Raw genomic sequence first — 13465 nt, forward strand, 5'->3', positions numbered from 1 at the left:
CTAAGAAGTTTTTACTATGTTGTAGGTGAAAAATGGTATGTAAAACAAGTAGCATGTCCGAATTTATGGTAAGAGAAAATGAATGGCAGTGAAGTGACACACAACTGATGCTGGTAGGTCACAAGATAATGACAACATGACAAATGTAGTACGTCCAGATGTCATTTATAATACACACATTCATATTAGATTGCATTAATTGAAAAGCATATTCTAAGTTTATTCCTCATCAAATTAAGTATCTAGTCAAAGAATATGCAATTGTGGATGCACTTTAAAGTAGCTTCGGGATTTCTTCGCTGTATTCTCGCTTTTTGCTCGCAGGTTTCTCTCTAGAGCTCCCCCCACAGCTTCGGAATAGATATTTGACAACACTGTTGTAAAAACTCGTTGTTGATTCTCAGACACCAGAGGCTATAGATCAACGACATCAAAGCAGATGGGACATTCTTTAAAACGTCTTCTTCATTCGGGTTCGGACAGCGTGAGGAAGCGCAATAATGACAGCATTTTAGCAGATTTCTTTTGGCCGTAAAGCAATTGTTTACATCGCGAGACCTGATATCACGCGAGACTTCCTGACGCAGCGGCCGGCGGCCCGCCGGCTCAAAGTTGCAAGTGCGTATTTTCCGCTCACGGGCAACAGGGGGGTGCGAAACGACCACCATTCAACCCGAAATAAGTAATATAACCATTCCAATGACTCCGAAGCTGTTCAGTTAAGGTAAAAAAAGTTACTTAGTTCACCTTTAAGTGATTGCTACTGCTAGCATGTTGCTAATGTGTGTTTGAGTGGTTGTTAGCATGTTGCTAATGTGTGTTTGAGTGGTTGTTAGCATGTTGCTAATGTGTTTTGAGTGGCAACATTTATCCACTCCAGACACATCAAACGCATCTGCCATCTTAGAACGGTTAACATTTCAGATGCTGTTGTAACTCACATTAAAAGTAAATGAGTTTTCCAAGATGGCACAACATTAAGCAGCCTCTGGTAGTAAAAACCACAGATTTCAGAATCTTGAAGAGGGACAGGTGAGAATGTGTTGGTCTCTTTTTTTTTTTATGGATTAACTCAATATTACAGGCTTTTAAACTACAGTAACTTTTTAATGTCGTGTTAGCGAATGCTGTCGTCTTGTTGTATTGTGTTTAGCTAAATCATAAGCTGAAGTCTTTTCCACGTAGATATTCATCCATGTATATAACTAGGTAGCAGACGCACAGTCAACTTGCTGTTGGTGGACCGGCTTTGACAGTCCCAAAACTTTTGAACAATCTTTGTAAAACTAATCTAAATGCTTTCCTTATTGTGTATGTGAATGTTTCAAAGAAGACAAAGCAACATGTCGAAATGTAAAACTTTACTGTGGTGCTGTAATTGCAACAATCATTAACAAACAGTGAGCCATTCATTTCATTCAGGCAAGATAACTGTACTGAGTGCTCTGTAAAAAAAAAAGGAAAAGCCAAATGAAAAATAATTTTTTAAATTTCAATGGGTTGAACTATGGCTCAAGAACACAAGCATCATTCAAGCACAAATTTCCTATATGAATCCTGCATTGGAAGCTTTGTACTTTGACCTTAACAGTTCCCCACTAAGGGGTCAATTTACAACACAATAAAAACCTCGAGTAGAGAACGCAATATGATGCTCTACTGGACTTGCTCCCAGAAAACCTGAATGAACGTGTTCTTAAAAACAGTATGATTACATATAAAACAAATCAAGTGAAATGATCAAATAAATACATTCTCAATTTCAAATGTTTCAAACAAATATACACTTTAGATTACCCAGTCACGCCTTCGCTATCGAACGTCTCACACTTCATCGGAGCAACATCAATGAACTGGAACTTCCCAGAAGGCCTCACGTGTCTCTATTGGGACTGACCAAACCAATGCCTAACAAACAGTCATGAATATGAATGTCTTGGGGTGTGTGTTCACACTTGGCATGTTTGGCTCGATTAAAAAGAACCCTGATGCGATTGCTCTCTTAGTGCGGTTCATTTGAATAAGTGTGAACACTGCCATCCGAACCCTGGTGCACCAAACAAGCGGACTGAAAAGATGGGTCTTGGTTCACTTCCAAACAAACTTTGGTGTGGTTCGACTAGTCTGTATTGCGTTCATATTTCAAAGACATGTAAACGAACCAAAAACAGGAAGATGAGACCCTAAAAAGGACAGAAAGCTCAAGCATATGCCAACCAATCGTTTTTGTATCCCTATGCCTTTAGGTTCGGTGTCAAAATGCCAATCTGAACGCTAGTCCGGACCAAACGAACCAAGCGAATCGAACTACAAGTGTGAACACACCCTCAGTCTTATGGCTGATTAATCGTTCTGTCATCATAGTGCTACCGTCAATTCTTCATCTAAATCTACAGTACGCATTTGGTGTCGGAGCATTGTTTTCCATTGTGTAGTGTACAATCAAGTTTGTAAACATGTACTCTTCTTTGTATTGTTCTATACAGAAACACTGTTTTGGTAAAATAATAAAATGAGCAAATTTGTGTGGTTGAAAGCATAAAGAAATAGCACTGGCGGACTTCACTGACTTTTCTTTTGTTTGTTTTTTTCCCCTTTTTGGCTTCAGTGTTAAGGCCCGGTGTATAAATGGAAGAGGAGTTCTCGGTAACGCACACACAGACAAAAACCCATTCAACTGCATTCAAATGTGACACAAATAGATTACCAATATTGCCAAGAAACAGTGCGTAGGGAAGAGGGAACATCAATTAACAAGAGTGGCAGTACAGTATTTTACATCCACTCTCAAATGATTATCTGTCATATGAATTAAAACAAGAGTCTCTTTCTCTCTAATTGAAGTGCTTAGTGCTTGATGGTGGGCTACGGTTGGTAGCAACATCACGGTGGGGCATTCAAGGGGCTGTGTGATGGTGATAGTTTGGCTGTGTTTATTGCTAGGCAACGATTGCTAGGCGATGGTCGCTAGGTGACGGCATCTCAAGTGAAGACGTAGTTGATGAGTAGCTGAAAGAGCAACAGCATGCAGAGGATGAGACAGTGGCGACCGCTCAAGGACTTGCTCTCCTCCTCCGTCTTGTGTCGCGCTATCTGACGACCCAATGCACTCAGGTTTCTAAAGATACAGGGATCAGTGTTAGAAATATACAGTGTAGCACTGAATGCAGTATTTCAAAGGGTGTACGTGCCTCTGTATGTCTTGCTGTGTTTTCTGTATAGCTGCTACTGAGGCCTCTATGAGAGCGATGTCCTTCACTTCTTTAGTACATCTTCCACACTGGCTCAGAAAGCCTGATGAAGTCAAGATGAGACACATAAAACAATCTGAAGTCTTCAATCCTTTTTTCAAGCATTGCATTTTATTTGATAATAAATAGATTTTTTAAATAAATTACATTTTTTGTTTTATTATTAATATTTATTTTAGTTTTTTAATAATTTGTTTTATGATATATTTGTTTCATATATTTTTGTTTAATTTGTTTAATACAATTAGATATTCATAATAATTTTTCCCCATATATATATATATATATATATATATATATATTTTTTTTTTATAATAATTTTGTTTTTGTTTTATAATAAATATTTATTTTAGTTTTTTTAATAATGTCTGTTTTAGAATAAATTATTCATTTATATATATTTTTGGTTTATAATATTTATTTTTGTTTACCATAATAATATATATTCCTAATTAAATATTTATATATATATATAAATTAAAACAAAATTCACAATAAATATTTTCTTTGTTTTATAATAAATATTTAATTTAGTTTTTTATTAAATATTTGGTTCATAAAAAATATTTGTTTTATATATTTTTTGTTTTATATTTATCTTTGTTTAATTTAATTACATATTCAAAATTAAATATATACAGTATATATTTTTTATAGTAAATATATTTTTGTTTTATAATTTATCTAATTATAATAATTCATTTCTTTATCTTTATATACATACATACACATTTTATTTTATAATACTTTTTCATTTCATAATAAAAAAATCATTTTATAATACACATTTATTGTTTGGGATATTTTATAAAAAACTGATTATTTTATAATAATTTTGTTAATTTTATTTTGTAATAAAAATACATATATTTATATAAATATTTTATATTTAAATAGATTATTTTTCCATTTTATTTTAAATATAAAAGCGTTCTCAAGCTGTTTGGATTGAATCAGTTCTTTGTTTTACTTCATGTTTTTTTCATCTTGTTTTTCTTGTTGTTATTTGTTTGTTTTCTTAAATGGTCAAATAGTGTATAAATATTTTATTACATTTTATACAGGCATTTAAAAGTTGTGTCCAAATGATATTTGTAAGTACAACTAGTTTACTCTAATATACAGCAAAAGAAGTCGATTATTAGTCCTTTATAGCCTAGTGGATCTGAGAAACTACTTCCTAATCTGATTGGATTAGATATATTTGAAGTAATAGTCAATAGTCAGACTCACAAACTATTTTAACTGCCGCAAGAACCATTTATTCACCTCTTAACTATCAGAATACAAACGCCTCTGTTTGCTTATGGTGTGTGTAAGTCTGACGGGACGAGGACTTGCCTTCGTTGTCGGATGACTCGTGGTTGGGTTCTGGTGTGGTGCTGCTGCTCTCTGTGTTCTGACTGCAGCTGGACGGCTGGCTGCTAGACTTCCTGTGTTTGCCATTCACCCGCAGCTGAGAAACACACACACACACACACACACACACACACACACACACACACACACACACACACACACACACACACACACACACACACACACACACACACACACACACACACACACACACACACACACACACACACACACACACACCTGTCGAGTCAAACACACCCTGAAGGGCCATCGGCTCACCTAAAGGAGCCCAGGAAGAATCCTTCTTCAGAAAATACTAGGAAATCCTGGGACTAACTTTCCTGTGTGACTCACCTTCTTCTGTCCAGCCCAGTTCTGGCTGTAGGAGAAACTGCTGCGTTGACGCTGGGATTTCTCTTTCGTCTGGATGATGCCTTCTTTCTCAAACTGTACCAGGGAGCGCTCCGGATCCCACGGCTTAGTGCTGAGAAAGTTATCGTAATGAGGAGATTATTAATAATGGAAATGCTACCAAATTTGGGGATTTGTAACCAATGGAAATTAGGGTATCAGTTCATTTAGCTTTAAATCACATTATTTTTCTGTAGCGTTCACATTAAAAAGTGGCTCACTGAACATACTCGGCATATTTGTAGTGCCACTCATTAGTGTCAGTGTTGAGAGTGAAGAGATGTGGGTTCCAGGGTTTCTCGCTTCTCTCTCTGGCTTCCTGACGCTGAGCTTCTTCCAGAACAAACTTCTCCTGGGTGGCACTGTTCTGGTCTTTATCGGTGATCGCTCGGGTCACATGCTGCCACAGCCTGCAGGGAAATACACCAGAAGCTTAACAGCTTATAAAAGCCATTATTGTTTAGTCACAACACATTATTCACAGCGCTTTGATGTGGCATAACATAAACCAGAAAGATTAGGTCATTTTGATTGACAAATATTCTTTGGTGATTGAGAGGTCAAGATTCAAAAGATCTAGGAAGTGATTTTCCTCCATTGACAGCCATGTACAGTAAATGACAACATTCTTGCAAGCAAAATATAAATTGCTAATATTTCATTTCATTACCGTACATGTTTTACCTGAGTTTGAGTTTGTGGAAGGCTCTTAAAGTGAAATAGTTTAATTGCTTTTATTTCTTAACAAATAGCGTAAAAATAATAAAAAATAATGCCTATATATTTTTTAATAAATCATGATATATTTCTATAAATTAAAATGAACAAAAATAATAAAACAAATATATCTAACATATATCTATATGGTAACCCTTTATTTTAGTCCTTGTTACATGTTACATGTAGTTACTGTAGTAATAACTATAAATTATGCATAATTACATGCTAATTAACTAACATGTAGTTAATTATTATTGCACAGTACTTAAATGCATAATTACACTGTGACACGGATACCTTAAAATAAAGTTGAACCAAAACAATATTATATATATATATATATATATATATATATATATATATATATATATATAGCAGCTTAAACAATTGAGAAATATATAGTAAATTACAATAAAATAGCATATAGACAATCCATTTTGCAGCACTTTCTTTGCCTGTTGTCTTTGTTAGTGAATGTGTGTCTGTGTACCTCTGAGACTCGAACGCCTCCTGCTGGTCCATCTGCACCACCTGTCTCTTCAGCCTCTGTCTGCGTATGTCAGGCCCGGGGTTCCACAGCACCTCCTGCTGGCCCGTCTTCTTCTCAATTAGGTGCACTTTACCATCCTGGGGGAAGATGTGGAATTAAACACGCCTGTGAGATCATGTGCAGTCAGCCATTGTGATAAGCAATGTTGTAGCCTGAGCTCTTACATTTTTGCCTAAATTTCACCCTAGGAATCAGTAAAGTTCTGTCTTATCTTCTCTTATCTTTGAAGAGACACCTGGAGGATTAGGTTAGCCACAATCCTTTCAATGCACATAGAGGTTCAATCAATCAATCAATCAATCAATCAATCAATCAATCAATCAATCAATCAATCAACCCATCCATCCATCCATCCATCCATCCATCCATCCATCCATCCATCCATCCATCCATCCATCCATCCATCCATCCATCCATCTTCCTGTAAGCTACTGATGAAACCAGCGAAAAATATTTAATATTTAAAGGGGTCATGACATGATAAATCAAATTTGCCTTGATCTATTGACATAAAAGGGATCTTTGTACCATTAAAACATTCTGGAAGTTTCAGAACTTAAAACATCCTCATTATTATAAACAAAGCATTTATTTAATCAAGCTCCGAAAACGCCTCGTTTTGATATTGCAGGATTTGTGATGTCACACAGGCAAATACATGTGCACATGACTGCCTCAAGAGCAAGACATCGACGAATAGTTACATCATCACATCATAGGCCCCGCCCACTGGCGTTCAATCACTTAACGGCTGACATTTGCCTACACTGGATGTGAGCAAAAGCGAAAAGAATCCATTGTAATCACTGATGCTGTCTACACTGGATACAGGATACAGATGAGTGTTCAGTTTGTGACACTCAACGCGCTTGAGTCTGTCGATAATATGACAAATGGAAGAGTGGAAGAGGAAATCGAAGGAAAGAACGTTCGCTTTAACACGTCCAGTTTCAACAGCTCATACAGACTTTAGAAGGATCCCAGCGTCGGAAACAAGTGGATCGTTTATTTTAACGGTGTCCTGGATCGTGTCCCCGATCGTGTCGGAGGATTACCGTATTTTCCGGACTATAAGTCGCACTTTTTTTCATAGTTTGGCTGGTCCTGCGACTTATATTCAGGTGCGACTTATATATCAAAATTAATTCAGACTGAGATGAACCATAAGAAAACATTACCGTCTACAGCCGCAAGAGGGCGCTCTAGTTGGCGGAGTTGTTCAGAAGCGACACCAAGGATGAAGAAAATGATGTGGAATGAGATCGCGGGAGCTTGGTGAACTTGTTTACTGGTAACTTGCTTGTTGGACTCGCTGGCTTATGTTAATTTAGCCTATTCAGCCTCCCAGGTATATGTTCTTTATGCTATTGTGTAGCAGAATAACTGTTAATGTGTTGCGTTAACACACCGGACACCTACTCAGCCTGTTGTTCTGTGTACTACTGTGTAGTTGAATAACTTGCCTTTCCAGATTAAATGTCTGTTCTTGGTCTTGGATTTTGTGAAAATAAATTTCTAAATAAATGCGACTTATAGTCCAGTGCGACTTATATATGTTTTTTTCCTCTTCATGACGCATTTTTTGACTGATGCGACTTATACTCCGGAGCGACTTATAGTCCGGAAAATACGGTATATGCTTTGTAAACAAGGCACAGATTAATGGAGAGTTTGCAAAGAAGCTTTTGTTGAAAGATGAAGATCCAACTGTATTGGATCTGACAGCAGCGGCATCACAAACCTTAAGTGATTTGATAATGCTTTGTCTTAACATTTTAAGTGAACCTCAACCTCAAAATCGATTATTTAAAATGTATATATAAAAAAAAAAAAAATTGGGGGAGATGTTGGAGATGTGGACTTTTCTTTAATGTATCCGAAAATTCTCCTACCCAGTGGCCATCTACTGTAGCCAGAACGTCTTCCCCCATGCGTATCTTTCCAGAAATCTGGTTAACGTTGCAAGAGCTGCCAAGGAAAGGCTGGGACAGAGAGAAAGACAGCAGTTGTAAGATTATGATTAAAAAAAGAAATGAAGTGTCATTGGTGAGGTTTGGAACTCCAGAATACCTTCAATTTGAATTCAAGTTCTGTATAACATTGTGTTTTTTCACACTCAATTGTGATTTTCCCACCAAGCTCCAAAGTCATTGTACCATACAGAATACCTGTAAGAAATTCACAGTTTCTGTTTATTAATGTTTCATGAAAACATTAACAGTTTTCTCATTATTTACTCACCTTAATATTATTCCAAAAACTAACTCAAATATTATAATATGGTTTTGGAATAAAATGATGGCGAGTAAATAATGATACAATTATTTATTTATTTTTAGTTACGATTAAAAAAATTTAAATATATATTCATTATTTATGGGTGTACTATTTCTTTAAGCCATAATTCAAAATTCAGCATGGTTTAATTATGAAATTTAGATACAGATTGAAGTCCATCACCTTTACAGTGAGCGTATGGCATTGTGATGATGTACTCTTCATCTCGGGGCAAAAACAAGAGCCTGGCCTTTCCATCTAGTATCGCCGACAGTGAGTTCCCTTTAAGAAATGACCAGGTTATAACCAGTATCAAACAAGAGAAGCACAAAGGTTGTGATTTGAAATGTCTGTATTTGAACTTCAGCATGAAATTTACATACCATAAAATTTGGATTTGGCCAGAATGCTTCCACTAATGCAGAATCCATCTTTCTTATTGCTGATGTAGAAGGCTGAAACAGGAGGGTGATGAGAAACCTGAAAGTACAAAAGTGAACTGCTTATCAGATGAGCTTATCGGTTTCCATTGCAAACAGAGATTGTAGTCATGTTTACAATATATGCACAGCAAGACAAATGTCCTAGCAACACCGTTCATTACATTAAGATTCACTAGAAAGTGTCCAAATACTTGTTTTAATATCAGTATATCGTTTTAAAATGCCACTTGGATTGATACTTTGTATTTAAAGGGATAGTTCACCCAAATATGAAAATTCTGTCATTAATTACTCGCCTTCACGTCATTCCAAACCCGTAAGACTTCATCTTCGGAACACAAGTGAATATTCTTTAATGAAATCTGAGTGATTTCTGTCCCTCCATTGACAGTTCACGCAACTACCATTTTGACGCTTCAAAAAGTTCAAATAAAGATCATAAAACGAGTCCATATGAATTGAGCAGTTTAGGTCAAATTTTCTGAAGAGACTCGATCACTTTATATGATGAACAGGTGGAAGCTCAATAATGCTTGCTTGACGAGCGAGAACCAATGAGGTTCATTCTTATGGAAGCTTATGGGTAGCAATATTCAATTTGAAATGTAATATGCAAAATGACAATGCAATATGTAAAATGGCAATGCATTTCTGTATTTCAATTTTAATTTTCCCATACATTTGTGCAACGTTTGGTGCAAAATGAAAATGAAAATTCAATTCTAAAATTTACATTTGCCATTTCGTACACTTGTTTTAATATGTACATTGAATACATAATTTAACGCTTTATAAGTTGCACAATTAAAATTAAAATGTATTACAGAAATGATTAGATATGTTTAACATGTTCAAGCAAAAACTGTGGCAAAATTGTAATTTAAATGTTATTTTTTCTTAATTGCTTTTACACTCACAGTTAAGACACTTGCGATTGCATTTCTATTAAGTGTTACGCAATGAATGTAGCAAAATTCAATGTGCAATTTGAAAATGCATTCTGAGCCGATCACGTTAAAACCACATAATTCTAGTCTCACCTGCTCTGCTATGTAAAATGTACAGCTGTCTGTTTGTGGATGCAGCCAACAGCATCGAAACATTTCTCCTAGAATAGGGTTGTATGGTTTCTTCAGACCCTGAAAAACATACAAATGAACACCCGTAAGACTTTCCACAAAAATATTAAGCAACGTTTCAGCATTGATAATAATACAAATGTTTCTTGAGCAGCAATTCAGCATTTTTCTTCTGCTCACCAAGGCTGCATTTATTTGATTAAAAATACAAAAAAAGAACAGGAATATTGTGAAATATTTTTTCGATTTAAAACAGCTGTTTTCTATGTGAATATATATATATATAGTAAAATGTAATTTATTCCTGTGATCAAAGCTGAATTATTAGTCTTCAGTGTCATGTAAGTTTTCAGAAATCAATCTTATATGATTTGATGCTCACAATAAAATATTTCTCATTATTATCAATGTTAACAGTTATTTACATTTTTATTTCAGGATTCTTCGATGAATAGAAAGTTAAAAAGAACAGCGTTTATCTGAAATATATTATCTGAAAGCTTTTGTAACATTAAACACTACCCTTCAAAAGTTTGGGGTCAGTAATAATTTATTAAATTTTTTGAGGTAAATAAATAAGGACTTTTATTCATCAAGGATGAGTTAAATTGATCAAAAGTTACAGTAAAAACATTTATAATGTTACAAAAGATTCCATTTGAAATAAATGCTGCTCTTTTGAACTTTCTATTCATCAAAGAACCCTGTAAAAAAATGCGCACAACTGCTTTCAGCATTGATAATAATAATGAATGTTTTTTTTAGCATCAAATTAGCATATTAGAATGATTTCTGAAGGATCATGTGACACTGAAGACTGGAGTAATGATGCTGAAAATTCAGCATTACCATCACAGGAATAAACTACATATTAAAATATATTAAAATAGAACAGTTATTTTAAATTGTAATAATATTTCACAAAATGTAACAGTTTTTTGTTACTATATTTTTCATCAAATTAATGCAGCCTTAGTGAGTATAAGGCACTTTTTTCAAAAACATATTTAAAATATTACCAACCCCAAACTTTTGATCGATATTTTGGTGTTTTCATCCAGTTATTTTTACAAGATATCCCAAAATATGCATAAAATTCCATGTATGGAAGCCTGGTTACTGTGAACTGGTTTATGATTCTGAAATCTCAATCCAAAAATTAGCACTTCAACCAACTTGCCTTTGGTTTCTTGTAGAAGCCTGACAGATACCAGCGCAAGACCTGCTTCATCCTGCAGTATGGGCTCTCTTCCGTCACAGCCCTAAAACAAAAATATATATGATGATTATCTCTTCTCCAACAAACCCTGTGAAACTTAAAAATGCTAATTTTAGTCAAATGCGGCTGGCTGCAGTAGTGATGCTAATGAGGTGCTTACTGGGACAGCAGGTCAGCATGGTAATAGTAATCTGACAGCTTGTCCAGAAATGAACGCGGCTCCAGGATAAATGTTGGCAAAACCACTTTAGACAGGTCCATCCCTGGCCTCAGCTGCTTCAGGAGAGTCCAAATTAAACCCTTATTCTCATCTGAGACTGTCTCGACCTGGGACGCCTCACCAGCCTGTGATGACAACAGAAAATATATATATTTACCTTGAATGCCATTTAAGTCGTTTCAGAGCATCTGCTAAATGCAAAAATGTAAAATGTTAATGCAACTGTAAAAAAAAGATACCCATTGTCATCAGTAGTGGTCTTTGCTATATTTCAGCCGTTTCACACACCAGAAACACCGGAAATTAACGGGGGCTTAGGGCAAAAATACCACCAAATTTGATAAAAAAGCCCTCAAAATTCAAGGTATGGGACAAAACAGTGTCCCTGTATGAGTTCTTGATTTTAATATTTATAAGCAATAGGCTACCACACAAGGAAGAGTGCTGTTTTCCCCATTATAAGCACAACTGCAAACACGATATTGATTTTGTTACAACAGTTCAATAAACAAGAGGTTAAAGGGATGGTTTTAAGTAATTTCAACCTAGGGTCCTTTGCACCATGACCTCGAGCCAAACACCCCCCCAGAAGCTTTTTTTCCCTTGGTCAAACATCATTAAAGTTAGAGCTTATTTCGAGATATCAGCCGAATGGCTTAGTGCAGGCGCTAATGAATCCAAGGTTGTATCTCGTAAATTACCCCACTAATAATGCCCAGAATGGTACCACACTTCTACAGAAGTACAAATAGGTTCTGTACTCATAAAATGAGGCATTGGAAAGTTTGTAAGTACATCAGGAGTTTATTTAAATAACACTTGCCTGATGGCTTATGCTACCGCTAACCCGGACGTCGAGGTCCCTTCCGTGATTCGGGAAAAGCCCGTAAAAGTCCTGGCAGAAAGCCATGCATAGGGATGTAGTGGTGCAAATGGTGAAATGACTCCCAACCATCCCTTCAATACTAGGTGACCAATTAACCAATTAAAAAGGTATTCATACCTGTATGACATTACACTGTAGCCACATTGGACCAGCGGTTTGGAAAATGAATGGATGGATGATTCAGTTGCAGGTGCCATCTTCTGGTTAGACGTGGGAATTTATTTGGCACATGACTCTCACGATGCAATATGGGTATTCTCTAGCTGTTTGCGGTGCATTGTGGGATTTAATGAGTGCACGCAATAACGTCCACTATGGTTTCAGACACCACTACAAATGGTTGCTCCCTCAAATAATGCCCTATTTAAAGGTATTTTTAAGCTGAAAAATTTACTTTTAAGGGCAAATTTTAATTGGTTAACATACAATTTCTATTTGTTTTAGCTAGTCTTCACTGACAAGAAAACACAATTTTCAAAAAACACAATCACTGCATAACCGCAACACAATTAAATTTGTGCTGGTTAGACAGCAGTTCATTCAGGCCAAACAGAGACTGTGATTAAGCCATATTAAGTTATCACCTCTCCCATCTCTTCATGGGCTTCTTCAACGAATGCTGTTGCCTGGAGGCACACATCATCTGATTGGTCCATATCACTTTCCTCAGTCAATCTGCCTCCATTCTCATTGGCTGCATTGTCTGAGTCTTCATGTGTCTCCCTCTCCGATTTGTCCGAGTTGGCGTCGTTCTCCATATGGTTTTCCAACATGGAGTCATTCAACCTTTAAAAAACACAAACAAATGACCATGTGAGATTTGTTCTGGGTGCAATTTGTACATTTTCATTTTATATTTATTTTTAAACATGCTTCATTATTTATTATTTCATACACCCTTTCATTTGTTCTTTTAATAATAATTGTTTATTCTGCTTCTGCCTTTGAAATTGATTTGTTATGTTCACGTTCAAAGCCTGTCGAGATCAGTTGCCAAAGCAACAAATCACATGACGATTATCTTCATGAGTAATTTGAAGGACAGGGCCG

At 35.9% G+C, this 13465-nt stretch overlaps 2 protein-coding genes across 2 annotated transcripts in view; one reads left to right on the top strand and one right to left on the bottom strand.

The window, feature by feature from the left end:
• LOC309491120 (dynein light chain roadblock-type 2-like) overlaps window positions 1–13465 on the top strand; it is a 196084-nt gene that overhangs the window by 115319 nt on the left and 67300 nt on the right. The window lies entirely within an intron of this gene.
• osbpl5 (oxysterol binding protein-like 5) overlaps window positions 1347–13465 on the bottom strand; it is a 66884-nt gene continuing 54765 nt past the window's right edge. Inside the window, exons 9-22 of the mRNA XM_082160431.1 lie at window positions 13000–13201; window positions 11470–11654; window positions 11271–11352; window positions 10052–10150; window positions 8952–9048; window positions 8752–8850; window positions 8362–8459; window positions 8184–8273; window positions 6232–6368; window positions 5252–5431; window positions 4965–5094; window positions 4593–4707; window positions 3192–3294; window positions 1347–3118 (exon numbers count right to left, since the gene is read on the bottom strand). Coding sequence (XP_082016557.1) covers window positions 2983–3118; window positions 3192–3294; window positions 4593–4707; window positions 4965–5094; window positions 5252–5431; window positions 6232–6368; window positions 8184–8273; window positions 8362–8459; window positions 8752–8850; window positions 8952–9048; window positions 10052–10150; window positions 11271–11352; window positions 11470–11654; window positions 13000–13201 — 1753 coding nt within the window. The 3' untranslated portion in view covers window positions 1347–2982. The remainder of the gene's footprint in view (window positions 3119–3191; window positions 3295–4592; window positions 4708–4964; window positions 5095–5251; window positions 5432–6231; window positions 6369–8183; window positions 8274–8361; window positions 8460–8751; window positions 8851–8951; window positions 9049–10051; window positions 10151–11270; window positions 11353–11469; window positions 11655–12999; window positions 13202–13465) is intronic.

Source organism: Leuciscus leuciscus, assembly GCF_965113295.1.
Source record: "Leuciscus leuciscus genome assembly, chromosome: 25".
Lineage (NCBI taxonomy): Eukaryota > Metazoa > Chordata > Actinopteri > Cypriniformes > Leuciscidae > Leuciscus > Leuciscus leuciscus.